Source organism: Dendrobates tinctorius, unplaced genomic scaffold (genome assembly GCF_039654945.1).
Source record: "Dendrobates tinctorius isolate UK_male_01 unplaced genomic scaffold, ASM3965494v1 ptg000196l, whole genome shotgun sequence".
In the NCBI taxonomy this organism is placed as follows: domain Eukaryota; kingdom Metazoa; phylum Chordata; class Amphibia; order Anura; family Dendrobatidae; genus Dendrobates; species Dendrobates tinctorius.
The window spans coordinates 21,043,459-21,071,080 of record NW_027361863.1 but is presented as its reverse complement, the minus strand read 5'-3'; the positions used below and the strand labels follow the sequence as shown (position 1 = coordinate 21,071,080).

The window sequence follows — 27,622 nt, the reverse complement described above, 5'->3', positions numbered from 1 at the left end:
TGCTATCAAAAGTGTTGGACATTATTTTTGTAGGGTTTTTTGCAGGTTGCAGACAGTGTCTTTCCTTTCCTTTCTAGTTAGTTTGGGCCCCATCGTTTGCTCAGCCTATTTTCCTGCCTGTGTTTGTGCTTTCATCTTGTTTCACCGTCAATATATGTGTGGGGGCTGTCTTTCCTTTGGGGTCTGCTCTGGGGCAGTTAGTTTTCTGTTATGAATGAGTCACCGAGGAGGAAACAACAAAAAGCAAGCTAGGCCCAGAAAACCGGAGAGGTTGGTAACTAGCGGATTGCAGACCCATGATCCTATCCACAACAACCAGCAGTAGCCGTACAGCACGCCCACGGCGGTCCCAGACGCCCCGTCACGGCCAGAGAACCAAACAAGCCCAAAGAAAGACAGGGAAAATCTAAACTGCCCCAGAGCAGACCCCAAAGCAATAGACAGCCCCCAACATGTATTGTCGGTGAAACAAGATGAAAACACAGAAACAAATAGAAAGATAGGCTGAGCAAACGATGGTGCCCTCACTAACCAGAAAGGACAGGAAAGAAAAGCTGCTATCTGAAAGATAGTGAGGAAACACTTAGCTAACCTAAATGAATTCAAGTCTCCAGGTCCAGATGAATTACACCCCAGAGTACTGAAGGAGATAGCAGAAGAAATTTTTGAACCCCTCTCCATAATCTTTGAAAATTCTTGGAGAACAGGAGAAGTGCCAGAAGACTGGAGAAGAGCAAATGTTGTTCCTATCTTCAAAAAGTGGAAGAAGGTGGACCCAGGCATCTATAGGCCGGTGAGTCTGACTTCTATACCAGGAAAGATCTTTGAACAAATTATTAAACAACATGTATGTCAATACCTGGATAAGAATGAAGTGATTAAACAGAGTCAGCATGGGTTTGTAACTAATAAGTCATGTCAGACTAACTTAATTTCCTTCTATGACGGTATCACTGATTGGGTGGATCAAGGAAATGCTGTAGATATAGTATATCTTGACTTCAGCAAAGCATTTGACAAAGTCTCTTATACAATCCTTATTGAAAAAATGACTAAGTATGGAATGGACAAGGCAACTGTTAGGTGGATTCATAACTGGCTTAGTGATCGGACCCAAAGAGTGGTCGTAAATGGCTGCACATCCAGTTGGAAGAATGTCTCAAGTGGGGTACCACAGGGCTCTGTCCTGGGCCCTGTATTGTTCAACATCTTTATCAACGATTTAGATGAAGGAATTGAGGGTAAACTGATTAAATTTGCTGATGACACAAAGCTAGGAGGGATAGCTAATACTAGAGAAGAGAGAGAGAGGATTCAAAAAGATATAAATAAACTAGAGAAGTGGGCAGCAACTAACACAATGGTTTTTTTTATTTAACTGTGTATTTTATTAACATTTTTAAACAGATACAGAAAAAGTACATGAATGTATAGATATGTCTCACAAGCTTGTTAGCAATAACTGTAAACCAGAAATCAGTATACATATCTTAATATCCACTAATACAATGAAAACAGGGAATATGACAAGACGAACAATACAATACTAGACAGGGAAATATAAGGAGGGGGGGGGAAGGAGCGGGGAAGGTGAATATTTCAGGCTTCCATCAAGGCCAAACTTCACTGTTATTCTTCATTGGCCCAATAAGTGTCCCATAGTGACCAAACACTTTCAAAAAGATCTACCGTGTCATTTGACAAGGCAGATAGATACTCCATCCTTCTCACATCTTGGATCCGAGAATGGAGATCGGCAAGTGAGGGTGGGTGGGCTAACCTCCAGTTACAGGCAATTAGACACCTGGCGGCTGTGGTCATATGCAACAGTAACCGCTTCACTCTCTTCCCCAGCTGAACAAGTGGTATATTTAATATGTAGAATTTAGGATCCAGGGGAACCCGAAGGTTAGTTACTTTATAAATAAGAGATTGCACCAGCCTCCAGAAACCCTGGATATTGGGGCATACCCAGAATATGTGCGGTATGTCTCCTCCTGTAGCTCCACACCTCCAACAATTGTCAGGTATAGTTGGGTTTAGTTTATGTAGTAGTGATGGGGTGTGATACCAATACATAATTAATTTATACTGATTTTCCTTATAAACATAGCACGAAGATGTCTTTGAGGCAGTATCCCAGATCCGTTTCCACGTACACAAGGGAATGGTCTCACCAAGGAAATCTTCCCATTTCCTCATATAGGTGTGATTTGGCTTGTCTTCTGGGCATGGGGCAACTAAAATACGATATATATCTGAGATGAGGCCTTTAGTAGAAACCCCAGCGCTGCATAATCTTTCAAATAGTGTAGGGATAGAAACTTCTAAGGAGGCAAAAAGGGAATGCATCAGGTGTCTTACTTGTAAATACCGATACTGGAAATTGCCAGGGAGATTGAATTTAGCAGATATGTTGGCGTAGGGGAGAAGGACTCTGGAACTTGCGTCTACTATGTCAGCAAAGCAAAAGAGTTTCCTGTCAAACCATGTTTTAGTCGCTATACCCTGCATACCGTCTGGCATTCTGGGATTAAAAAGAAAAGAAGTCAAGGGAGAACGTTCGGATTTAAGTGGAAACTTTTTGACACAACAGTCCCATATCCTCTTAGTGAAGGCTGTAGGGCCCAGGGTATGTGGATCAAGCTTGTTAGATGAGGTGCCCCAGAGGTAGGAGTTGGGGTGTATTGGGGCAAGCCATAACTTCTCTATTTCCATCCATCTAGAGAAGGCACAGCGATTAGACCATGCAGGGATGTGACGTAAGTGTACTGCCCAGTAGTACCTAGTAATATCTGGGACCCCCAAGCCTCCTCTCAGTTTACTGTCAAATAAAGTGGTTTTCTTGATTCTATGTGTCTTGTGGGCCCAAACAAATTGAAGTATACTAGACTGAATGCTGCGCAGCTCTTTGTATGGCACACACACCGGAAGGGTCTCAAATAGGTAAAGTAGCTTTGGCAGAACAGACATTTTGACTGCAGAGATTCTGCCAAACAGAGACAACGGGAGCCTGTTCCAATTGAGCAGGAGCTTTTTTATCTCAGTAAATAAACTAGGATAGTTCTGCTGGTATAATAGCTTATACTTAGATGTTAATTGTATCCCCAGGTATGTCAAGGATATATTTTTCCATTTATAGTTGTAGTTTTCCTGTAATGAGGAAACCCGCACCTGTGGAATATTAAGAGGCAGAGCTTCCGTTTTGTTCTGGTTGACCTTATACCCCGACAGCCTTCCAAATTGTAGCAATAAGGAATGCAAATTCGGGAGGGTGATATGTGGTTGGGACAAAATCAATAGGACATCATCCGCATATAGAGATAGCTTAAACTCCTTATCTCGTACCATTACTCCACGTATATTAGGGTCATTGCGAATAGCAGCAGCCAATGGTTCAATACACAAGACAAAAAGAAGGGGGGACAAAGGGCATCCCTGACGGGTGCCGTTGTGTATTTGAAAGGGTTGAAATGTGGCATAAGGAAGCCTGACCGAAGCTGAGGGGCATGAATATAGACTTTTCAGGGCAGTAATAAATGCACCCGAAATTCCAAAATGATGTAACGTTTCGAACATGAATGGCCACCCCAGTCGGTCAAATGCCTTCTCCGCATCCAAACTAAGAAGGAGTGCTTCACTCTCTGTCTTATTAACAACCTCTACTAAGTCAATGATCTTCCTGGTATTGTCTCCTCCCTGTCTACATGGGACAAAACCCACCTGGTCTTTGTGTATTAGGTGAGGGAGTAGCGCTGAAAGACGTAGAGCCAGTAGTTTAGTAAAGATTTTCATATCAGCATTAAGGAGTGCTATGGGCCTATAATTGGTACATTCCATAGCATCCTTCCCCGGTTTGGGTATAAGCGTAATGTAAGAATGTAGCATACTTGCGGGTATAGGGGAGCCCGTGAGGAAGCTATTAAATAATTTAACTAAATAGGGGGTGAGTCGAACCGCAAACGCCTTGTAGTAGAAGTATGTCTGGACCCGGTGATTTTCCATTAGGAAGTAATTTAAGCACCTCTCCTACCTCTTCACCCGTGATTTCTTTATTCAGTGTATTTACAGTGTTCTTAGTAAGAGTAGGCAGCTTACACTGCTCAAGAAAGGAGTGGATTAGGTCCCTCTGTTTTCCTGGGTCTGTAGGAAGAGTGCTAGGCAAAGAATACAATCTTGACAAATAATCCTGAAAGATGTTTGCGACTTTAGTGGGATCATAGAACATATTCCCTCCCGAATCTCTCAAGGCATAAACGGATGAGTTCCCCCTATCCTCTCTAAGTTGGCGGGCTAAAAGGGAGTGAGGTTTATTTCCTTTGTCATAATATTTATGCTTGCTATAAAGTAGTAATTTTTCTGTTGTATTGACCGCTAAGTCCCTCAGTTGGGCACGAGTCTTTACTATACCTCTAAGGGTACGTATTGTTGGGTTAAGGGTCATCCTATTCTCTAAGTCTCTGAGACTTTTGAGGAGCTGATCTCTCTGATATAATCTATCTTTTTTTATACGAGAGCTTAATGCTATGCATTGCCCTCTAAAGACGGCCTTATGGGCTTCCCAGACAGTAGAAAAATTAGGCACTGACCCCTCATTGTTCTCGGAAGTATTCCATCAATCCGGCTTCCAGTTTGTCTCTGTAGGGAGCCCTCTTGAGGAGGGACTCATTGAGCCTCCAGTGGCAGACTCTTGTACGTGGGATTGTCTGGTCTAGGGTGAGAGTCATTGGCGCGTGGTCTGACCACGTTATTGCACCAATATCCACATTGCTCGTCAATCTAAGGGTCTGAATGTTGCCAAAGAAAAAATCGATCCTGGTGTGTGTGCCATGAGGGGGGGAGTAGAAGGTAAAGGTTTTTTCTGAGGGATGTTTAACTCGCCATAGATCAAATAAGGCAAACCTGCGGATCAGTCTTCGAAAGGCAGCTGTCAATTTACGTTGAGACGGGCTCGACAATTGATTGTTAATGGTCAACCTGTCCAACGAGTCAGAGAAAATAGTGTTAAAATCTCCACCCACAATCCACGCTGAGGAGGGGAGGCGTGTTAATTTGAGGAGTACCCGGTTCAAAAAGAGGACCTGGGAGGTATTAGGGGCGTAGATGTTACACAGAATAATTGGAACTTCCTTATATGACCCTTGTAGGATAAGGTACCTACCCTGTGGGTCTGCCAGGGAGGTAGTAACTTGGATGGGACAGGTCCTTGATATCAAAATCGCCACACCGGCTTTTTTCCTTTCCTGGGAGGCTAAGAAAATTGTGGGGTAAAGGTGTTTAGCGAAATTGCAGTTCCCATTGAGATTCAGGTGTGTTTCCTGTAAGAAAACCACATCAGCTCGCTGGGTCCGCATCTCACCAAGCGCCATTCGTCGCTTAATGTTTGAGTTTAAACCCTTAACATTTAGTGTTAAAATTTTAACCATATTTTAGGTTGTAGTAGCAGAAAGCAAAATTAGCATTACATACAGAGACCAACCGGGTATTGCCCATCTCAAAATTGCCTGATGGCCCACGATGGATGGCTCTCAAAGAGGTACAGAAGATTCCCTCACCACAATCAGGGTAGACACATAAGGAATGGGAGAAGACATTTACAATACACACAACACATAGATCACAACATTTACATGTCACAAATATTACCAGAGAGGAGTAAAGCCACAGGCGAAAGCCTTCTCCGCTACCGTCCTCTCCGGCCAGGGTCAGAGAAAAGAAGATTGGCATAACGTAAAACTACCAATATCTAAACCCTGACCTCCTTTACCAACTCTTCCGTAGGAGGAACCAGGGTAACTCTAACCCTTAAAAGGGGGTCTGTAGCTATGGACACACTGCTATCACAGTCAGTGTCAAAAGCTAGATTCTAAACATTTAAGAGAGGGGAGTGTTCAATTCTCACCACCCTAGTAGCAAGCCAATGCAAATAGTGTGAGGAGTCTTAACCAGATATATTATCATAAAAGAAAAAAGTGAACAGCTACTTATGAAAGAAAGAACCAACCAAAGTCCCTATAATAAACTGGGGAGGACACAAGATCCCCCACCAACTGCCCCCCAAGGGGGGACTCCAGCTTGGAACCAGAGATTCAAACACAGGGCTCCAGTTCCCAGAAGGAAGAAAAAATATGAAAAATTGTTATCTCAGGTCGGAGCCGGTCGTGCCTTAGGTCGTGATGAGGGAGATCCCCCCCTAGAGTCCACCTGTTGCCAAACCGGACGGAGTGGACTGGACGGCATCTCCAATTCCCAGTCCACCAGGGAGGGCGGAGGAACCCCCAGGTCAGTGCAGAAGGCTGGGAGGTCCCGAATAGATCGAAGCACTACTGTACGACCATCTTTTGAGGCTATGAGGGCAAACGGGAACCCCCAGCGATATCGGATGCCCTTATCTTTTAAGGATGCAAGTAGTGGCTGCAGATGTCTCCTTTTCTGTAGGGTGATCCAAGATAAATCAGGAAATAATTGGATCCGAGTCCCTTGATATTCAATTCTCTCCGAAGCACGGGCTTTAGCCATAATAGACTCTTTTAATTGGAAGTCATGGACACAGCAAATAATGTCACGAGACTGATGATATTGCGGCCCCCTGGGGCGTAATGCTCTATGTGCTCTGTCCAATTTTATCCTTTGAGTTGTGGGGCACTCCAGTACAGTGTTGAATATGGTTTCAAGTATGGCATGGACATCCTCATTACCCGTGGCCTCAGGGACGCCTCTCACTCGGATATTATTACGGCGTCCTCTGTTGTCCAGATCTTCCAGATGTTTGTTAGTTTCACTCAGAGCCTGAGCATAAGAAGTCACGTTCTTTTGTAGTTTGATGATGTACTGTCTAGTATCATCGTGATCCCTTTCCATTGAGTCCACTCTGTCTGCTAGTAGCCCAACATCTTGGCGGATTGAGTTAATCTCTGACTTACAGGTTTCTTTTACTTCTGAGATCAGGGATTTGAAGTCCTCTTTGGTAGGGAGGAGATCCAGATACTTCTTCAATCCTCTGTGGTCAAAATGGTGTTCCATCTCTCCCGACTCAGTCTCTGATGGGGAGTCACGCAACCCCCCCCGTCCTCCTGCTGTGACACCAGAGCAGACAGTGAGGGCGTAGAGTCCAGGTCCATACCCACTGGGCCCGACCACGTAGTTTTATTTTTCGCTTGAGTGCCTTTATGGATTGATTGTCATTGTGACTTTGGTGGCATGGGGTCACTCGCAACACAGTCTCTCTTAGTAAGAAACTTGTCCAAAGGGGTCATAAACGGCTGCCCCCTTCTTAATCTGTATGACCAGCTTGAACCTCGTCTCCTCCTCAGCCCCGCCAGGTCGTCCCCTAGTCCGTGCAATGTATTATATCTCCTTTCAATATTATTTATTGATGTAAAACCGTTAAAATTATAGCTGTCCACTTATGTCCTCCATCTGGGCGGAAAGGCAAGTCTCCCCTCTACGCAGACATCATACAGGGGTGTATATCTCCTTCATGGCTCTTTCTCTTAGTAATTTCTTTACAACAGGCTATTATTTCGATGACCACTAGATGGCACTAGAGTATAAGGCAAAAAGAGCTTTTGCTGCTTTTTTTTTTTTTTTTTAAGGCAACTGCAGCCCAGTTTCCCGCTCCCTTCTTCTTCAGCTATCAGAGCTTGCAAAATGGCGTCGCCCACATGGAGCCCCGGGGTCCCGAGGGGGGCGCAATCGCCGCCGTTGCACCTCTGGAGCACAACCACTTTGTCACTTGGAGATGCCTCCTTCTCCTCAGGGACACTATCTCTCCCGTGTCTGAACTGGGACAGCACTGAAGGTAAGACCCAGGGCTGCACCCTGACTATGTGGAGGTGCTATAAGAAGGCCTTACCTCCACTGTTTCTCTGTGCGTGCTAGGAGCTGTCCCACGGGTATAGTTCCGATCTCAGTGTTCTGCTTGAAGCCCTCCTGGAGTTATGCTCCCAGCCCAGGTCTGTGTCCAGAACCCGGGGTGATAGCCAGGGAACCTGGCTTGCCCCTCGCCGGCCACCTAGGGGTGCTGAATCCTACAGGTATCTTCCAGGGTAGCAGGGGAACCAAGTCAGGATGTTTTGCAGCAAATTGTAAAGTTTAAAGAGGAAGTTTCGTGTTCTAAAAGCAGGAGCCCAAGTGAAGTGCTTCTTCCCTGTTAGGTGCCCAGGCCACGCCCCCAACAGAATGGTTTTTAACAGGGAGAAATGCAAAGTACTACATCTGGGCAATAAAAATGAAAAAAGCATATACAGAATGGGAGGAATAGGGCTAAGCAACAGCACATGTGAAAAAGACTTGGGTATACTAATAGATCACAGACTGAATATGAGTCAACAGTGTGATGCAGCAGCTAAAAAGGCAAATGCAATTCTAGGATGTATTAACAGAAGCATACAGTCTAGATCACGTGAAGTCATTATTTCCCTCTACTCCTCTTTGGTCAGACCTCATCTGGAATATTGTGTCCAGTTTTGGGCACCACATTTTAAAAAAGACATCAACAAACTGGAGCAAGTTCAGAAAAGAGCGACCAGAATGGTGACCGGTCTGCAAACCCTGTCTTATGAGGAAAGGTTGCAGGATTTGGGAATGTTTAGTTTGCAAAAGAGAAGACTGAGAGGAGACTTAATAGCTGTCTAAAAATATCTAAAGGGCTGTCACATTGTAGAAGGATCAACTTTATTCTCATTTGCACAAGGAAAGACTAGAAGCAATGGGATGAAACTGAATGGGAGGAGACACAGATTAGATATTAGAAAAAACTTTTTGACAGTTAGAGTGATCAATGAGTGGAACAGGCTGCCACGAGAAGTGGTGAGTTCTCCTTCAATGGAAGTCTTCAAACAGAGGCTGGACAGACATCTGACTGGGATGATTTAGCGAATCCTGCTTTGAGCAGGGGGTTGGACCAGATGGCCCAGGAGGTCCCTTCCAACTCTACGATTCTATGATTCTGCAATCACGCAAAAAACCCTGCCAAAAAAAAATGTCGGACGCATAGTGAAGACGGGATTTCATAAAATCCCCTCCTCTATGCAGGAACATCTGGCTGCTGCAGATTAAACGCTGCGGCAGGACGCAGCGTTCAATCCGCATCAAATACTGAATGTTTCCGCTACGTGGAAACATGCCCTTAGCAGTGAGGGGCTGCGGTGGGTCTCTCTGGGAGAGCGAGGAATGGATGGGGTTGGTGCATGGGGGGCGTGGTGGCTCAGTGCAGTGCGGGAAAAATAAGCTACCGCCCGGGACAGCGGTGCAGGTAGTCAAAATCAGAACTGTCCCACTAGATCCGGGACGGTTGGGAGGCTTGGTCATAATCCCACAGTGATCTCTCCCACAGTATAATGCTTTCACAGCCCTCCACACTGTATGATGCCCACACAGCACTAGACACAGTATGATGGTCCCCTCAAAGCATGATGCCCCTCAAAGTCACCAGCATACGTTATGATGCCCCCACAGACTCCACCTTAAAGTATGATGCCCAGACACAATCTGATCCTCATGCCATTTCCACCACACATTATGATGTCCCCACAATCTTTTACAAGAAATGATGCCTGACCGTATGCTGCTCTGAGCTGATGTTTGTCTCAAGCAGATGTTCTTCACGCAGGTCCTACTATGTGTCCTCTGTAATCTAGGATGGATTGTGATTCATGGCAATTGCCAAAAAATTATGTTTTTGGTAAATAAAGGTATTTAGATAAATGTTTAATATATAAATGTGTATCTGTTATGTATCTATTTATTTTTCAGAGAACCGCATTAAAGGGCATGTGTACACATGTTAGTTTGTCATTTTTTTTGCCACAAATTCAAAGATTTACTTAAAAAAAAGTGCAATATTGACTTATGTAACTAATATGTGCCAATTTTTCCCAAAAATAACTAGCTCCTGAAGAAAGGGGAAACCTCTCTGAAGAGTGGGCAAATCTCCAGGGTGCTGCAGAAACCTTTAGTAAGGCAGCTGTTCTGGCTCTACAGTGACATGTAAGAGTTTGAGCAATCCTGGTCAAAATCACTGTTATTGTGAACAGTTAAGCAAGTTGAAGATAAAATGATGTCTAAAAGGCCTAAAGTTAAAGATGACACGTTTCCTTTGTATTTTAGGCAAAAAAAAATCTACTCTATCATTTCTAAACACTGTTTTTCGGTGATTCCTTTGTATCCCCCTTTCATACTGCACCCACACACACACACAATACACCATTTGAAAGGTAAACTTGCCCCCTTGAGCAAGAAAGTAGCCAAACAAACCCCACATCCACGATTTGATCACAAAATACAGTTTAAACATTAATTTTCATAAATCTACAGTAAGGAAAAATGACCTGCAGGTGGCACTACAGTACCCTAAAACACACTACCAACACATTGTAAACATGCACTGCTTTTTCGCTGATTATTTCGCCCCACACACACATGATGTACACCATTTGAAAGGTAAACTTGCTCCCTTCAGCGAGAAAATAGCCAAACAAACCACACATCCACGATTTTATCACTAAATACAGTTTAAACATTCATTTTCATAAACCTGCAGAAAGACACAATGACCTGCAGGTGGCACCTCAACCGGAAGACATTTTTTGGCCTTTACTTATCAAAACAATTTATTGTATTACCAATCTACATATATAAATATTGTGTCTGTTTTCATCATCTCATGGAATTCATTTACAGTTGACCAGCTTGCTTTTTCTGAAACTACCTGCGCCCCCGACAACCAATGTGCGAAAATTTCACACGGGCCAAGCTAGTATATATATATATATATATATATATATATATATATATATATATATATATATATAGTGACAATATTCCCATGTTTCCTCACCTGAATCCCTCTTGAGTTTTGTGCCTTTTGAATTTTTTTCACTTCTCATGTAATTATTGTATATACACTATCAATTAGTGTTGAGCGACTTTTGGTTTTTTAGGGTCGAGTTTCGTTTCATGAAACCCGACTTTTCCAAAAGTCGGGTCGAGCAAAATCGGCCGACTATAGGGAAAAGTCGGGGTCGTCCCGAAACACGAAACCCAATGTAAGTCAATGGGGAATAAAAGTCGGCAGTGAGAGGAGGACAGGAAACACACCTACAGTGCCCATTTGAATGCCAAAAGCATAAATTCTTGTTACTGAAGCTTGTCAACCTTAATTAACTTCATAATACAAGTTACGCACTGAAAAATGGGGGTTATTTGGCTACAGTTGTGAGGGGGAGGGCTGGCTCCAGGTTTTCGTGGGCCCAGGGCCAAAGAGCGCCCCTTTAACACATATCACAACTCATGATGCTCCGATACGGCAGAGAAATAGCAGTATAGTACAATGAAAAATACTTCACTTCTTACATCTCATGACTGATATCCATTTTAAATTCTCCAATACCTCCAAAAACGGACAGTATATAACTCCATACAGTATTATGGCCAGCGCTTAGTGCGCTATACAGAGTAATGAGGCCCATATATTTCTCCATATGGAATCATTGATCCCATATAATGTTTCAAACCGTATATGATGAGCTCCACATAATGCTACAGTATATGTTGGTCCAAATGGATGAAGCTCCACTGTCTTATGGGCCCAAATAATGCACCATATATAATGGGCCCCATTTCTACTGCTCTAGTGTATAATGGTCCCTGTAAATGCTGCTCCAGTGTCTGATGTCCACCTTTGGAATGCTCCAGTGTATGGTGGGCCCCATATATCATTCACCAGAGTATAGTGCTCCCCAAAAATTGCTGTCTCAACATTGAAAACAATTACATAAGTCTCCTTGCTAAGGAATCCCTGCACTACTCTGAACTCCTTGTCGTCCCCATCTTCCATCTCACTGCACTTGGCTGTTTAGGCCCTCCCACCGGCAGAGACACTTTTGCGTACTATGCGGTGCCCTGTGCCAGTGCCATCGCCCATGAGTATGCCCCCCCACCTGCTCAAGGAACCTGCACTTTCATCTGCACCTTCCTCTTTGTCACCGTGTAAGGTGGTATAGTATGCGGGAAGGGGAACCTGAGTTTCCTCTGGGTCAGATTCTGGCTGTGTAGAGTGCGAGGGGAATGTAGTGGTCTGGGTCAATGTACCAGCAGCATCATCCAGCAGTGGCTGGGCCTCAGTGCACTTGTGGCGTCCACAAGAGTACGGTCGCCACTGTGGCATTGCCTTCCTCCTAGGGAGTGTGTTGTCAAGCTTGGGAGCAACGAAGGATCTCTCTAGCAGTGAAACCAACACACACATTTCCCACTCCAGGCCAGCAGGGAGACCTCTGAACCTGACTGCTGAGGAGCTGCTCTCTGTGGTCGGGAGGAGGTAAGTTAGGGCACTCTGTGCAGGGATGGGGAAGTGTGTGGACGTGAGAAGGGGAGCTGGAGGATGAGCAGAGCTAAGGCTCACTCCTAGCTGGAGCGCATGGTCCGGATTCCGGTCTCCGAGTTTGTAGGGACACTGACGTTCCTGCAGCAGAAACCGGGGGAAGTAGCAGCTATAAATGCTCTGTACCCAACTAAGGCTCGGAGGCCTCAGCATCGACGTGTGCGAGGCAGAAGGAAAAGGCTTCAGCTGTCTGCCATACAAGTAAAGTCTGAGGAACATCTGTTAGACAGGAGGCGTTTCAGTGAACCACGGTCCTGTGAGTGCTTCCCCCACAAGCGCTAGAAAGGAGACGTTCAGGAAGGTACATGTTGGCGGAGTGTTGGAAGGGAGCTTTCCATTCTGGTCCCGGAGGTTGGCAGAGGTCCTGACCCGGAGGACACAGCACGGAGGCAGGCATCTGTGTAACCTGCAGACTGTGAGTAAAGCTTTGGAATTGCACGCTCTGGTGTCCTACAGTTATTCCAGCACCGCTACATCTGGGTACCAGCACCTACACCGCCTGTGCCTTCCCCCATCACTACATCTACACTTCCCTGGGACTCCAGCTCCACCTGTGGGGAGCTTCACCATCTTCGCTGCACAACACCATCAGTCCCAGAGGATCTGCATGCAGCGTCGGCCTAACATCTATGTCGCCAAACACCACAGGTGGCGTCAAACTATCTATATAAACTCTTTACCATTATACCACGCCATTTACATGGGCGCCCAGGGCCACCGTCCGGGTCACCGCTGCTGTGACACATCCCACTGACACCGGCCCGGTACCGAGTACCCCACAGCCCTGGGAGGGCGACCCATATGCCGACTGCTGATCGGGCGGCATTATTCCCACGAACCTCCAAACAGCGTCTCTGAAGGCAAAGTTTTTGGTTTCCGGGGGCAGTATGACTGCAAAGCTGAACCTTAAAGGAATGTCCAAAAGGGCACCACCAGGGGTGGAGCCTGTGGCTTAATTGGACTGCACCCGGGAAACCACTACCATACAAGCTACAGAAAAGATGGACAGATTGCAAGCTTTGTCGATTTTGTGTGTGGTGTGGTATGTCCGTTTGTAGTTGTGCTAGCGATTTCTCAGCTTTATTCCGTTAATGACCGAGACTCCGGCATGGCCCCGCGGTACGCGTCAAGCTTACTAGAGGGATACGAGAGGCTGTGGCACGTGAGATCGAGCAATAACAGGTCTAGCATTCCAGTACATGTCCGGGGCTGCATGCACGCTACACTGAAAGGACCAGCTTTTGTCACTTACAGGTGCAGATAACCTGCTGAACTCCGTTAGTGATGGGGATCTGGGATTCAGATTATTCCCCGCGAACGATGATTTCCCAGTAAGTTCAGGTCAACCGCAATTCCGGAGTTAGGCCTAACCGTCATTCCTGAAAAAATTACATGTCCAAACCACAGGTGCTGTAGCTTGCTTAACGGCTCGGCAGCCGTTCTCAGGCCCAGTATGGATTCAACAACATTGTAGAAAGTTGATAAAGGGTACAGTTTCACCGGATAACACGTATATATGTAGCCTAGTTTACACATTAAAAATGTATGTCTATAGATCAGGAGGCAGACTCAGATGTTCTCAGGCCCAGTATGGATTTTACCAGATTGTACAAAGTTGAGAAAGGGTACTTTATCACTGGATAGCAGGTATATATAGCATAGTTTAAACATGTAAAATCTCTGTGTTCTCAGTATCACAGCAATCTAAAAAGTGGAAAAAAGGAAATGCATTTGAGGCGTACACAACTATATACTTTTGGTGTTAATTTTAAATCTTCATATATATTTCTGTCTCAGTAATACAGTCCAGCCTCTCCGCAATAGGAAATGAGATGCATACAATTAGTGACATAAAGGCTATTGATTGCAGAAATCTAGGAATTATTATTCACGGGAAAAACTTCCGTCACAATTCTCATAGGCGATGCTGACCCTCAATTAATTTGTGTGTTGAGACAGTGAAAACAATTTTTTGTGAATAAAGTCTTGCTGTATCGCACTTCCGTTGATTCCATCACTGTTACTCATCTCAATCCAATTTTTATCACAGGGAGCAATGTAAACATGGTGCTCACTGGCTATCATGATCTGTCACGTAACTTTGGAGTGCAAAAGACAGAAGCCACAGGCCGTAGGCGATTCTATTTGATTGGCATGAGAGGGCACATTTTGAAATGTGCGCCGGAATGTCACACGTTTGTGAGTAGGAAAACTGTGAAAGCTGATGATAAACCACCACTGCATGTAATTGTGAGTCGACGTCCATAAGAAATGGAAGCCACTGATCATCTGGAGCTAGAGCCCGGCCAGCAGGACAGGGCATAGCTACATCTTAACCATCATCTTTCAGTTCAATCAATTTGTAGTGGCAGTCCCAGTGAAGGATTTGACAGCCCAGACTACACAGCGGAGGAGCAGGGAGAGGTAAACATTGCAAATGCTGGGGACCTGCCCAAGCAAGGGGGGCACACTCGTGGGCGTAGGTACTGGCACTGGGCCCCTCATAGTATGGCGGTGTGTCTGATGGCGGGTGTGCACCACCACTGTCAGAGACACTTGATTGCACTATGAGGGACCCTATGCCAGTGCCCGCGCCCAAGAGTCGGCCTACCCACCTGTCCAGGGCAACGGCACTCGCACGGTTTTGTGCGCTAGGTGGTGACCTCGGCCATGGGGGGGGGCCGACCACTTAGGGAGGTTTACAAAGTGGCATAAGTAGATGTGGGTCATTCAGCTGCTGCAAAAGGCGAAATAGGTCAAGTTTGCGGAATAGGAGGAGGACCAAAGCAAGCCATTTGTCTGGCAACCTATGTGTCATCAAGGGAAGGTGGGACAAAATCCTTGGAAAACCATGCATGGTTCATTTTAATGAAGGTTAGATCATCCACATTTTGGGTTGACAGACGGGTCCTTTTTTCTGTCAGGATTGATCCAGCTGCACTGAAGACTCTTTCCGATAGCACACTTGCAGCTGGGCAAGCGAGCTCCTGTAAGGCATATTGTGCCAATTCAGGCCAGGTGTCCAGTTTAGCGGCCCAATAGTCAAAGGGGAATGACCTGTGTGGGAGAACATCGATATGGGAGGAAAAGTAGTTGTTAACCATAGTTGACAACTGCTGTCTCCTGTCACTTTCCATCGATGCAGTATTACCAGTTGTGTGAGCGGTCCGTGAAAAATCAGTCCACAACATTGTCATGAAACCCCTGTCTCCAACGCCACTTCTGCTGTGTGCACCACGAACACCTCTGCCAAGCTGCCCCCGGCCCGTACGGCTCGTGTGAGACCCATCACCGCTGCTGTGTGCTGGGAATGCCTCAACCAACCGGTTAACCAGAGTTGCTTGTTTAGTAGCCAATATTAGGTCAAGGTTCTCCTGTGGCATGATGTTTTGTAATTTGCCTTTATAGCGTGGATCCAGGATGCTGGCCAACCAGTAGTCGTCATCGTTCATCATTTTGGCAATGCGTGGGTCCCTTTTTAGGATCTGCAAGGCATAATCTGACATGTGGGCCAATGTTCCCGGTGTCAATGATGCACTGCGAGTGCTGGGTGGAGGAGCACTTTCTGGCAAATCCACATCCCTCCAGTCACGCACAATCCCTGTACCAGACTTTGCCACGCCAACATTTTCACTTGCCCCACGAGATGCATCCTCTTCCCCTAAGTAATCATCCCCATCATCATCCTCCTCCTCCTCTTCTTCCTCCACCTCGTCCAGGAGAGGTCCCTGAGCAGACAATGGCTGAATGTCATCAAGGATTCCCTCCACCTCTTCCTCCTCGTTAACATTGGCTGCAGACGCCTGCTCTTTAAGGTGCGTCAAAGTTTGCATGAGCAGACGCATAAGTGGGATGCTCATGCTTAGGATGGCGTCGTCTGCGCTTACCAGCCGTGTGCATTCCTCAAAACACTGAAGGACTTTACAGAGGTCTTTCAGCTTCGACCACTGCACACCTGTCAACTCCATGTCTGCTCTCAAAGTGCCTGGCCGTGTATCCTCCCACAAATACATTATGGCCTGCCTCTGCTCGCACAGCCGCTCTACCATGTGCAGGGTGGAGTTCCACCTTGTTGCAATGTCGATAATGAGGCGGTGGTTGGGAAGGTGGAGCAATCGCTGCAGCTTCTGCATACGAATGGAGTGTACAGGCGACCGGTGGATGTGCGCGCACAGTCTTCGCACCTTCTGGAGCAGGGCTGTTAACTCCAGATAATTATTGAGGAAGCACTGCACCACCAGGTTCAAGGTGTGAGCCAAGCAAGGTATGTGGCTGAGTTTTGAAAGGGCTATTGCTGCCACAAAATTACGGCCGTTATCACTAACTACCTTGCCTGCCTCAAGATGTACACTGCCCAGCCATGACTCAGTTTGTCGCTTCAAGTACTCGGCCAGCACCTCGGCGGTGTGTCTGTCGCCCAAACACATCATCTGCAACACAGCCTGCTGACGCTTTCCACTAGCTGCTCGATAGGGGGACACCTCGTGTGCAACAGTGGCAGCTGCAGATGGAGTGCTCGCACGACTGCGCTCTGTGGATGAGCTTTCGCTTCTGGAGGAGGAGGAGGGTCGAACGCCTACAGCCAACTGTTTCCTATACCGTGGGCTAGGCAGCACTATCCCACCACCGCTGTCCCCTGTGGACCCTGCATCCACCACATTAACCCAGTGCGCAGTGATGGACACGTAACGGCCCTGGCCATGCCGACTGGACCATGCATCTGTTGTGAGGTGCACCTTTCCACTCACTGACTGCTTGAGTGCATGGACAATGCGGTCTTTCACATGATGGTGGAGGGCTGGGATGGCTTTGCGAGAGAAGAAGTGGAGCGTGGTACTGCATAGGCCATGAGTTCGCAGAAAGCTGCGCTTTCCACCAACCGATAGGGCATCATCTCTAACGAGATTAGTTTGGCAATGTGGGCATTCAAACCCAGTGACTACCTTCTTTGTGATCAGTTGCACATGTGGTACTTGAGGTTTGGTGTTGTGTCCACGCTTGCAAGTGCATGCTGGTTAAATGTCTAAGCATGCAACTGGTATTCAAATTTTTCAGATTTTTCCCTCGGCTAAAGGTCTTTGCACACTTCTTACAGATAACCTTGGCCTGATCATGAGGATTTTGTTCAAAAAAGTGCCACACTGCACTCTTCCTACTTTGGGAGACATTTTACGGCCTAGCACGCTGTGATATTTTGACCCTCTGGACAAGCTGTCCAGCAACTCTTTTGATTTTTGGAACCTGTCTTTGGAGTGCTCCGGGCCTGCCAGATAACAGCTGTTGCGATGTCGATGTCTGCTGTGGATGCTCCTCCTCCTCATCTGAGCTATTGGAAGCAGCACCCTCTTCCCCCAATGGATGCCAATCTGGGTCAACAACTGGGTCATCCATCACCTCCTCTTCAATGTCATGTGCACCTTCCTCTGTGTCACCGTGTATGGTGGTATAGTGTGCGGGAAGGGGCACCTGAGTCTCATCAGGGTCAGAATCTGGCTCTGTACACTGCGAGGACAATGTAGTGCTCTGATTGAATGTACCAGCAGAATCATCTATCAGTGGCTGTGCATCAGTGCACTCCATGTCAGATTCATCTTGGCCTGGGTAATTCACCATTTCACTTGATAATCCAGGCATGGTATGTGAAAACAGCTCCATGGAGTAATCAGTAGTATGGCCTGCGTCATCCTTCAATCTTGGTTGGGGTGAAGGACACAAGGAAAGGTGTGGTTCATGAACATGAGCCTCCAATGATGACTCAGTGCTTTTATTTTTTACAACTTCAGAAGAGGAGGCGATAGAGCTGGAGGCTGAGTCAGCAATGTAAGACAAAACTTTTTCCTGAAGCTCTGGCTTTAAAAGCGGTTTGCTCCTAGAAAACTAAGCCTTCGAGGCCTTGTGGAGCCAGACGATGACGCAGGCTCAACACCTCCTGCATTCGGTCCTATTTTGCTTTTGCCACTACCATCAGATCCACCACCAACACCATCATTACCAGCTGCCAACCCCCGCCCAATTCCACGGCCTCTTCCACCAGCCTTCCTCATTTTTGGTAGAAATGTAGACAAAATCCAACAAACTATATAGTAATGTAAAACAAGGTACAAGGTGTCTATAGGACAGGGGAGATTTTGAATTTCTGCACACACTTGTGGACACTGGACACTTTTGGATTGTGTGAGGCACACTGAATATCACAGTGCTATGTCACAGGCTCGATGTCGCAGGTGTGAAAAATGTCACTAGAGGATAACGGAGATTTTTAATTTCTGCACACACTTGTGGACACTGGACACTTTGGGATTGTGTGAGGTCCATTGAATATCACAGCGCTATGTCACAGGCTTCATGTCGCAGGTGTGAAAAATGTGACAAGAGGAAAACGGAGATTTTGAATTTCAGCACACACTTGTGGACACTGGACACTTTTGGATTGTGTGAAGCCCAGTGAATATCACAGCGTTATGTCACAGGCAGAAATTGGCTAGTGTATGACAAACTACAAGGTGTATATAGAATTGGGCAGAATAGGAATCTCCCTAGAGTGTAGGTCTGTAAGAACGGAACAAGTCCTCGACTTATCCTTATAGAGCGACACACAGATAGCTTCACTGTGGCCGTGATAACAGCCGTTACACGGTACTGAGAGAGGAGCGTGCATGTACACGGCTGTCCGGTATACGTAAAATTGTCAAGCTCTGTGTTTTTTAAGTATACGGACTGACAGACGCTGTCTCTCTATAGTTTTGAATGTGATCAAACAGCAAATATATTTAACTGTTTGAAAACTAGACAAAACTAGAAGGTGCAGGTCTGTAAGAACGGAACATGTCCTCGACTTATCCTTACAGAGCGACACACAGGTTCACTGTGGCCGTGATAACAGCCGTTACACGGTACTGAGAGAGGAGCGTGCACGTACATGGCTGTCCGGTGTACGTAAAATTGTCAAGCTCCGTGTTTTTTAAGTATACGGACTGACACACGCTGTCTCTCTATAGTTTTGAATGTGATCAAACAGCAAATATATTTAACTGTTTGAAAGCTAGACAAAACTAGAAGGTGCAGGTCTGTAAGAACGGAACATGTCCTCGACTTATCTTTACAGAGTGACACACAGATAGCTTCACTGTGGCTGTGATAACAGCCGTTACACGGTACTGTGTGAGGAGTGTGCACCGCTGTATGGTGTGAAAAAAATGCACGCTCAGTACCTTACCAGGACAAAAAAAAAAAAATTGGGATTGCTTTTAAAAAAGCAGTTTGCAGAGCAGTGGGTAAACAGCAATGCAGCCGTCAGGAAGCCTTAGAAGGCAGCCTAACAACCAACACTGCTGATCCAGCAAAATATAGCCTCCACTTGCACTGCACACACAGTGACTGGTGTGTTGTACAGGCAAAATCGCTAGCAACAGAAGCAGTTTTTGGTGTCTTCTTCCCTGCCTAACGCTCTCCCTACAAAATCATCATCAGCAGCAGCTCTCCCTATTCTGAGATTAGCATGAGTAACATGGCGGTCGGCGTGCACGCCCTTTTATACCCCCTGTGATGCCCACCAAAGCAAGCCAATCACTTGCATGCCCTTCTGAAAGATGGTGGTGACCCCTGCCTATGTCATCACGTTGCCCACAGTGTCCGTGGATCCTGATTGGCTGAAAAAGAGCGCAAAACAATCTTTTGAAACGCGACTTTGGCGCTTAAGTCGCCGACCTCGTGGCCGACCTCATCCTAGGGTCGGGTTTCGTTTCATGAAACCCGACTTTGCCAAAAGTCGGTGACTTTTGAAATTTTTCGACCCGTTTCGCTCAACTCTACTATCAATGTATTGAAACAAGTTTTCTGGAGTAGCTGAAGCACCGTATTCTTCAGTAGACAAGCCCAATCTTGTGGAATACAGCGCACACTACACCAGGTCTGTATGGCCTCCTATAAACCACCCAAGAAGTTGGCCTTTACTACAATATTGAAGATTTATCCTTGCGATAAGTCATTAATAGCAGATCTGTGGAGGTTTGGTACCCAACACCAAACACTTATTTTTAGCTCCCACGAAAGTCTGGTTGCTTTGGGCGTTGTGGTGCAGGGAAAATAGTGAAGGGGAAGCAGCACGGAATCAGCAATGTGACTCTCAGGATCAATGGAAGTTCCAGAGGTCAGAATCCCACCAATCATTAAGTTATAGCATGTCCTAGCAATATGCCATCACGTAATATGATTATACCCCTTTAAATGTTTTTTGTATGGTTTTACATCGGCTTATCTTGTTTCCAATTAGATTCCACCAATATCGGATCCTCGTAGTGGAGATTTACATAATAGAAATATCCTGATTGACCTGTAAATGATGGATAGAATCAGAGACGGAATTATTTCAGAGACTATACTAGATCTCACCCTAGAGATCCTCTTCCGGCTTACAGGAGAGGTGAGAGATTCTGCTGACGTCACATTACGTCATCCATGGTAATAACAGATTATATGACCAGAGAGGTGAGAACTCTGGAAATGTCTGAAGTAATATTTATTAATGTGTCTCTTCATAAACAGAATTACACGATTGTGAAGAAGGAATCTAGTGATCGCTGTCAGGCCCCTGTGTCTGAAGGTTGGGTAGAAACCATGAGCCCAATCCCGGGGTCTCCACCGCACCCGCGGATACATGAGGACATCAATGACCAGATGATCCTAGAACTCATCTACAAGATGATTGAGCTGCTGACTGGAGAGGTGACACTGCTGGGAATGCTGGGACATTATACAGTGACGCTATGGAGGGATCGGGGGGGATGACGGTATCATTGTATCTGGCAGGTTCCTATAAGGTGTCAGGACGTCACCGTCTACTTCTCCATGGAGGAGTGGGAGTATCTAGAAGGACACAAGGATCAGTACAAGGACGTGATGATGGAGGCTCCTCAGCTCCTACCAACAACAGGTAGACATGACAAAATGATGTATATCTATATACCTGTATATCTGAATTGATTTTAAACTAATTAATAAGTCTTAAGGGCCCGTTACACATAGCGATATCGCTAGCAATATCCCTGTAACGTCACCGATTTTGTGACGCAGCAGCGATATTGCTAGCGATATTGCTGCATGCGATACTTACCTCCGACCGGCTCCCCGCTGGCTATCGCTGATCGCGCAAGAACGTCCTGGGCCGTTTCTCGTCGGGCGCTTCCTGCTGGGCTTCCTGTGGCGCCGACAAGCGACGCGTGGATGCGGGCGGGAGGACGTCAGGATCGCCGCGTCTGACAGGTAAGTAGCGACCCCCGACCCCTGCTATGTCGCTGGTGAGATCTGCCTGTGTGGCAGCTCACTAGCGACCACTTAGCGATGCACCAGCGATCCATATCGTTGCCGGGATCGCTGGTGCATCGCTAAGTGTAACGATACCCTTAGGGTATGTTCACACTGGGTGTTTTTGCAGCGTTTGTTTATGCTAATTTTCAGCTTTGTTTTACAGTACCAGCAAAGCCTATGAGATTTCAGAACTCTCATGCACACACATTGGTTTTGTTGTGTCATCCGGATTTTGTGCTTTGCTGCTTTCTTTTGGACATAGAGCGTGTCACTTCTTTCAGCATTTTTGCAGCGTTTTTCACCCATTGGCTTGAACGGATATTGAAAAAACGCTGCAAAAACGCAGGTATCATTATTTGCAACGTTTTTTTCTGCAGAAAAGTCATGGACATTAGCATGGACAAAGAGACACAAAAACGCACCAAATCCGCACCTAAACCTGCGTTTTTGCCGCAGCTTCTTTCCTGCCAAAGAATCAGGTTTTGCTGCAGAAAAAAAAGCAGCAAAAACGCCCAGTGTGAACTTACCCTTATTAGCTAAATGTTTGCACCTTTTGAGGTATCTTTTAACCACACTTCATAATATGTCTTGAACACCAAAGAATAAATCTGCAAGACGAGAAGCTAACCGCCTATCATCCTAATCTTCTGGACCTTGCTGTGAGGTCTACTGGATTGTGATTTCTGTTTCTATATTGCCCCGACTGAATCTTTCTACATCGATATTTGTATGTAGATATGTTATAAAATATATATTTTTTCTTTGAAAAAAAGACCATTATAAAATGAAAAAGAAGTCATAAATGGCATACAGGTAAGCCCAAATAGAGACAAAACACAACAATAGATGGAAAGGCACCAGGCATCTGTCTCTGTTCCATGGACAGTTTGCACAAAATCTACATGAATTCTGGCATCCAAGAACAGTGTTTGCAATAGCCAAGCAAAGCTTAGCAAACTGCAAGGAATGCTCTGTGAACTTCACCCTTTAACAGGGATCTGCCCTTAGCTGTGACGATTTCTGGGCTGCATCTACGGTGAAGCTGCTCGTTAGTGGAGCAAGTGCGAATAGACAAAAATAAAATTTGGGGGCATCATACTGTTTGGAGGGTTATGTGGGGCCATTATACTGTTTGGAGTGCTATGTGGGGGGCATTATACTGTTTGGAGTGTTATGTGGGGGGCCATTATACTGTTTGGAGGGCTATGTGGGGGGCATCATACTTGGAGTGCTATGTGGGGGGCATTATACTGTTTGGAGGGCTATGTGGGGGGCAGTATACTGTTTGGAGGACTATGTGGGGCCATTATACTGTTTGGAGTGCTATGTGGGGGGCATTATACTGTTTGGAGTGTTATGTGGGGGGCCATTATACTGTTTGGAGGGCTATGTGGGGGGCATCATACTTGGAGTGCTATGTGGGGGGCATTATACTGTTTGGAGGGCTATGTGGGGGGCAGTATACTGTTTGGAGGACTATGTGGGGCCATTATACTGTTTGGAGGGCTACGTGGGGGTCATTATACTGTTTGGAGTGCTATGTGGGGGGCATTATACTGTTTGGAGTGTTATGTGGGGGGCCATTATACTGTTTGGAGGGCTCTGTGGGGGGCATCATACTTGGAGTGCTATGTGGGGGGCATTATACTGTTTGGAGGGCTATGTGGGGGGCATTATACTGTTTGGAGGGCTATGTGGCGGCATTATACTGTTTGGAGTGCTATGTGGGGGGGCATTATACTATTTGGAGGGCTATGTGGGGGGCATTATACTGTTTGGAGGGCTATGTGGGGGCCATTATACTGGTTGGTGGGCTATGTGGGACCATTATACTGGTTGGAGGGCTCTGTGGGGGGCCATTATACTGTTTGGAGGGCTATGTGGGGGCATTATACTGTTTGGAGTGCTATGTGGGGGGCCATTATACTGTTTGGAGGGCTATGTGGGGGGCATTATACTGTTTGGAGGGCTATGTGGGGGCCATTATACTGGTTGGTGGGCTATGTGGGACCATTATACTGGTTGGAGGGCTCTGTGGGGGGCCATTATACTGTTTGGAGGGCTATGTGGGGGGGCCATTATACTGTTTGGAGGGCTATGTGGGGGGCATTATACTGTTTGGAGTGCTATGTGGGGGCCATTATACTGCTTGGAGTGCTATGTGGGGGGCCATTATACTGTTTGGAGGGCTATGTGGGGGGCCATTATACTGTTTGGAGGGCTATGTGGCGGGCCATTATACTGTTTGGAGGGCTATGTTGGGGGCATTATACTGTTTGGAGGGCTATGTGAGGGCCATTATACTGTTTGGAGGGCTATGTGGGGCCATTATACTGTTTGGAGGGCTATGTGGGGGGCCATTATACTGTTTGGAGGGTTATGTGGGGGCCATTATACTGTTTGGAGGGCTATGTGGGGGCCATTATACTGGTTGGTGGGCTATGTGGGGCCATTATACTGGTTGGAGGGCTCTGTGGGGGGGCATTATACTGTTTGGAGGGCTATTTGGCTGGCATACTGTCTGGAGGGCTATGTGGGGGACCATTATACTGTTTGAAGGGCTATGTGGGGGGCATTATACGGTTTGGAGGGCTATGTAGGGGCCATTATACTGGTTGGAGGGCTATGTGGGGCCATTATACTGGTTGGAGGGCTCTGTGGGGGGCATTATACTGTTTGGAGGGCTATGTGAGGGCCATTATACTGTTTGGAGGGCTATTTGGGGGGCCATTATACTGTTTGGAGGGCTATGTGGGGGCCATTATACTGGTTGGAGGGCTATGTGGGGCCATTATACTGGTTGGAGGGCTATGTTGGGGGCATTATACTGTTTGGAGGGCTATGTTGGGGGCATTATACTGTTTGGAGGGCTATGTGAGGGCCATTATACTGTTTGGAGGGCTATTTGGGGGGCCATTATACTGTTTGGAGGGCTATGTGGGGGGCCATTATACTCTTTGGAGGGCTATGTGGGGGGCATTATACTGTTTGGAGTGCTATGTGGGGGGCCATTATACTGTTTGGAGTGCTATGTGGGGGGCAATTATACTGTTTGGAGGGCTATGTGGGGGGCCATTATACTGTTTGGAGGGCTATGTAGGGGGCCATTATACTGTTTGGAGGGCTATGTGGGGGGCCATTATACTCTTTGGAGGGCTATGTGGGGGGCCATTATACTGTTTGGAGGGCTATGTGGGGGGCATTATACTGGTTGGAGGGCTATGTGGGGGGCATTATACTGTTTGGAGTGCTATGTGGGGCCATTATACTGGTTGGAGTGCTATGTGGGGGGGCATTATACTGTTTGGAGGGCTATGTGGGGGGCATTATACTATTTGGAGTGCTATGTGGGGGGCATTATACTGTTTGGAGGGCTATGTGGGGGGCATTATACTGTTTGGAGTGCTATGTGGGGGATAATTATACTGTTTGGAGGGCTATGTGGGGGCCATTTTACTGTTTGGAGGGCTATGTGGGGGGCATTATACTGTTTGGTGGGCTATGTGGGGGGCATTATACGGTTTGGAGGACTATGTGGGGCCATTATACTGTTTGGAGTGCTATGTGGGGGCATTATACTGTTTGGAGGACTATGTGGGGCCAATATACTGTTTGGAGGGCTATGTGGGGGGCATTATACTGTTTGGAGGACTATGTGGGGCCATTATACTGTTTGGAGTGCTATGTGGGGGGCATTATACTGTTTGGAGGGCTATGTAGGGGCCATTATACTGTTTGGAGGGCTATGTGGGGGGCATTATACTGTTTGGAGTGCTATGTGGGGGGCATTATACTGTTTGGAGTGCTATGTGGGGGGCATTATACTGTTTGGAGGGCTATGTTGGGGGTCACAGTTGGGGCATCATACTGTATTGAGCTCACCATGCCATATTTTGCTGGGTGGGTACAGTAGGGTCATCATACTGTGCATCTGGAGTGGGTTGTATAGGAATTTGCTGTGTTGGCATCATACTTTATGGGGTCAATAAAAGGGGAATCTAGAGCTTCAATAAGAGGAAAATTACTCTGAGGGCTGCAAAGTTGTTAAGATATGCTCTTATGTGCCCCATTGGTTATGATTATTTTCTTTTTTTGGGGAGGGGTTCCCGATTAGAACCTCTGCTATAGGGCCCATGATTTCTATGTACTCCCCTGATAGCAGAACTTATGTAACACAATCGTGTATGTAGCAACCATGAACATAACTATGTGATCTGGGATCATCTTCGAATCATGTCTACTGAGAAATCTTATTTAAACAGAGTCAAGATTTAAGAGAGCAGGAATCCAAGATTCAAGATGCCATAAAATGGTGAAAGTGAGGTATTGTGGCCCTGGAACAAAAGTGAGGCTATGTATAGTATGGATCCAATGAGGGGATGGAATGGTATAATTGATGAGTTGTAGTCTAACAGCCGGTGAGCTGAAAATGGAGGCCGAAATGAAATCTACTGTACCTCTATGCAATAGACAAATGGTTTTCATGATCTGTGTAAAGATCAAGTGAGACCAGAAAGTGGAAAAAAAATATCATTATCGATAGAGTTAAAAAAAAGAATATTGAAAGTGTTTAAAAAAAAAAATCACCCCACTTTTGTCATCCTTGTCAATGTGCAGAGGTGGGAAGTTCTGAGGGTGTAAAAGAAGTATTACTTGTGAATCATCAAGTATTTGAGGGAGGATGTGGTCACGAAATGGAAAGGAACCAAACAGGAGACTGTCAAAAATGGAAGAGAGACGTTAAGATCTACCAATTTTTGACAATGTATTTTGAAATTAGATAAAGCAGTATATTAGATAGATTTGGATGGAGTGAAAAATGTGCACGAGGGATAAAGAACAGGAGATCGTCAGTGTAACCTTGCGACTTGTAGTTTTAACTGTAAGTTCAGCTAAGTTTTGGGTAAAGCGTAATAAAATAGAAACTTTTTTAAGGTATTATTAAAAGTTTTATTTTTTTTGTCAGATGACTTTACTAGGAGCTCGACAGAACCTCTGAAAACAGATTTCAAATCAGATGATCTTGATGTCACAACAGCGACGTATGAAGGGCCTGCTGTTATCACAGATAAATCCTCATCGTCTGATTCATCACAGATCGATAAGGAAAATGAAATTCACATAAGGGTTGAGAAACCTCAAACAGCTCAGAAAGGTGAGAAACCATTTTATGTGGAGAATGTGGCGAATGTTATTATCAGGGATCACAACTTGTTATACATCAGAGAAGTCACACGGAGAGAAGCCATATTCATGTTTCGAATCAAAACTTGTTATAGATGAAGAAGCCATATTCAAGTTGAAAATGTGGGAAATGTTTTCACTAGGAAGCACAACTTCTATATGATAGACGTCATGTGAGGGAAACAATTTTCATATTCGGAATGTTAAAGGGAACCTGTCAACTCATTTTTCGCATATAAGCAGCGGCCACCACCATTAGGGGCTTCTCTTCTGCATTCTGTAATGCTGTAGATAAGCCCCCGATGTAACCTGAAAGATAAAAAAAAAAGAGTTAGATTATACTCACCTGGGGGAGGCAGTCCGGTCCGATTGGTGTCGCAGATCCAGGTCCGGCGCCTCCCATCTTCATGCAATGACGTCCTCTTCCTTGCTTCTGTCGCGGCTCCTGCGCAGGCGTACTGATTTGCCCTGTTGAGGGCAGAGTAAAGTACTGCAGTGCGCAGGCGCTGGGCTTCACTGACCTTTCCTGGCGCCTGCGCACTGCAGTACTGTGCTCTGCCTTCAACAGGGCAAATCAGTACGCCTGCGCAGGAGCCGCGACAGAAGCAAGGAAGAGGACGCCATTGCATGAAGATGGGAGGCGCCGGACCCGGATCTGCGACACCCATCGAACCGGACCGCCCCCCCCCAGGTGAGTATAATCTAACTTGTTTTTCTTATCTTTCAGATTACATCGGGGGCTTATCAGAA

General features: G+C 46.1%; 1 protein-coding gene across 1 annotated transcript in view; it reads left to right on the top strand.

The window, feature by feature from the left end:
- The first annotated feature begins 533 nt into the window (after positions 1-533).
- The window catches only part of LOC141056298 (uncharacterized), a 78,303-nt gene continuing 51,214 nt past the window's right edge, over positions 534-27,622 (top strand). The window contains exons 1-6 of the mRNA XM_073553042.1: positions 534-793; positions 9,893-9,990; positions 20,655-20,804; positions 20,927-21,106; positions 21,191-21,314; positions 26,655-26,843. Coding sequence (XP_073409143.1) covers positions 20,721-20,804; positions 20,927-21,106; positions 21,191-21,314; positions 26,655-26,843 — 577 coding nt within the window. The 5' untranslated portion in view covers positions 534-793; positions 9,893-9,990; positions 20,655-20,720. The remainder of the gene's footprint in view (positions 794-9,892; positions 9,991-20,654; positions 20,805-20,926; positions 21,107-21,190; positions 21,315-26,654; positions 26,844-27,622) is intronic.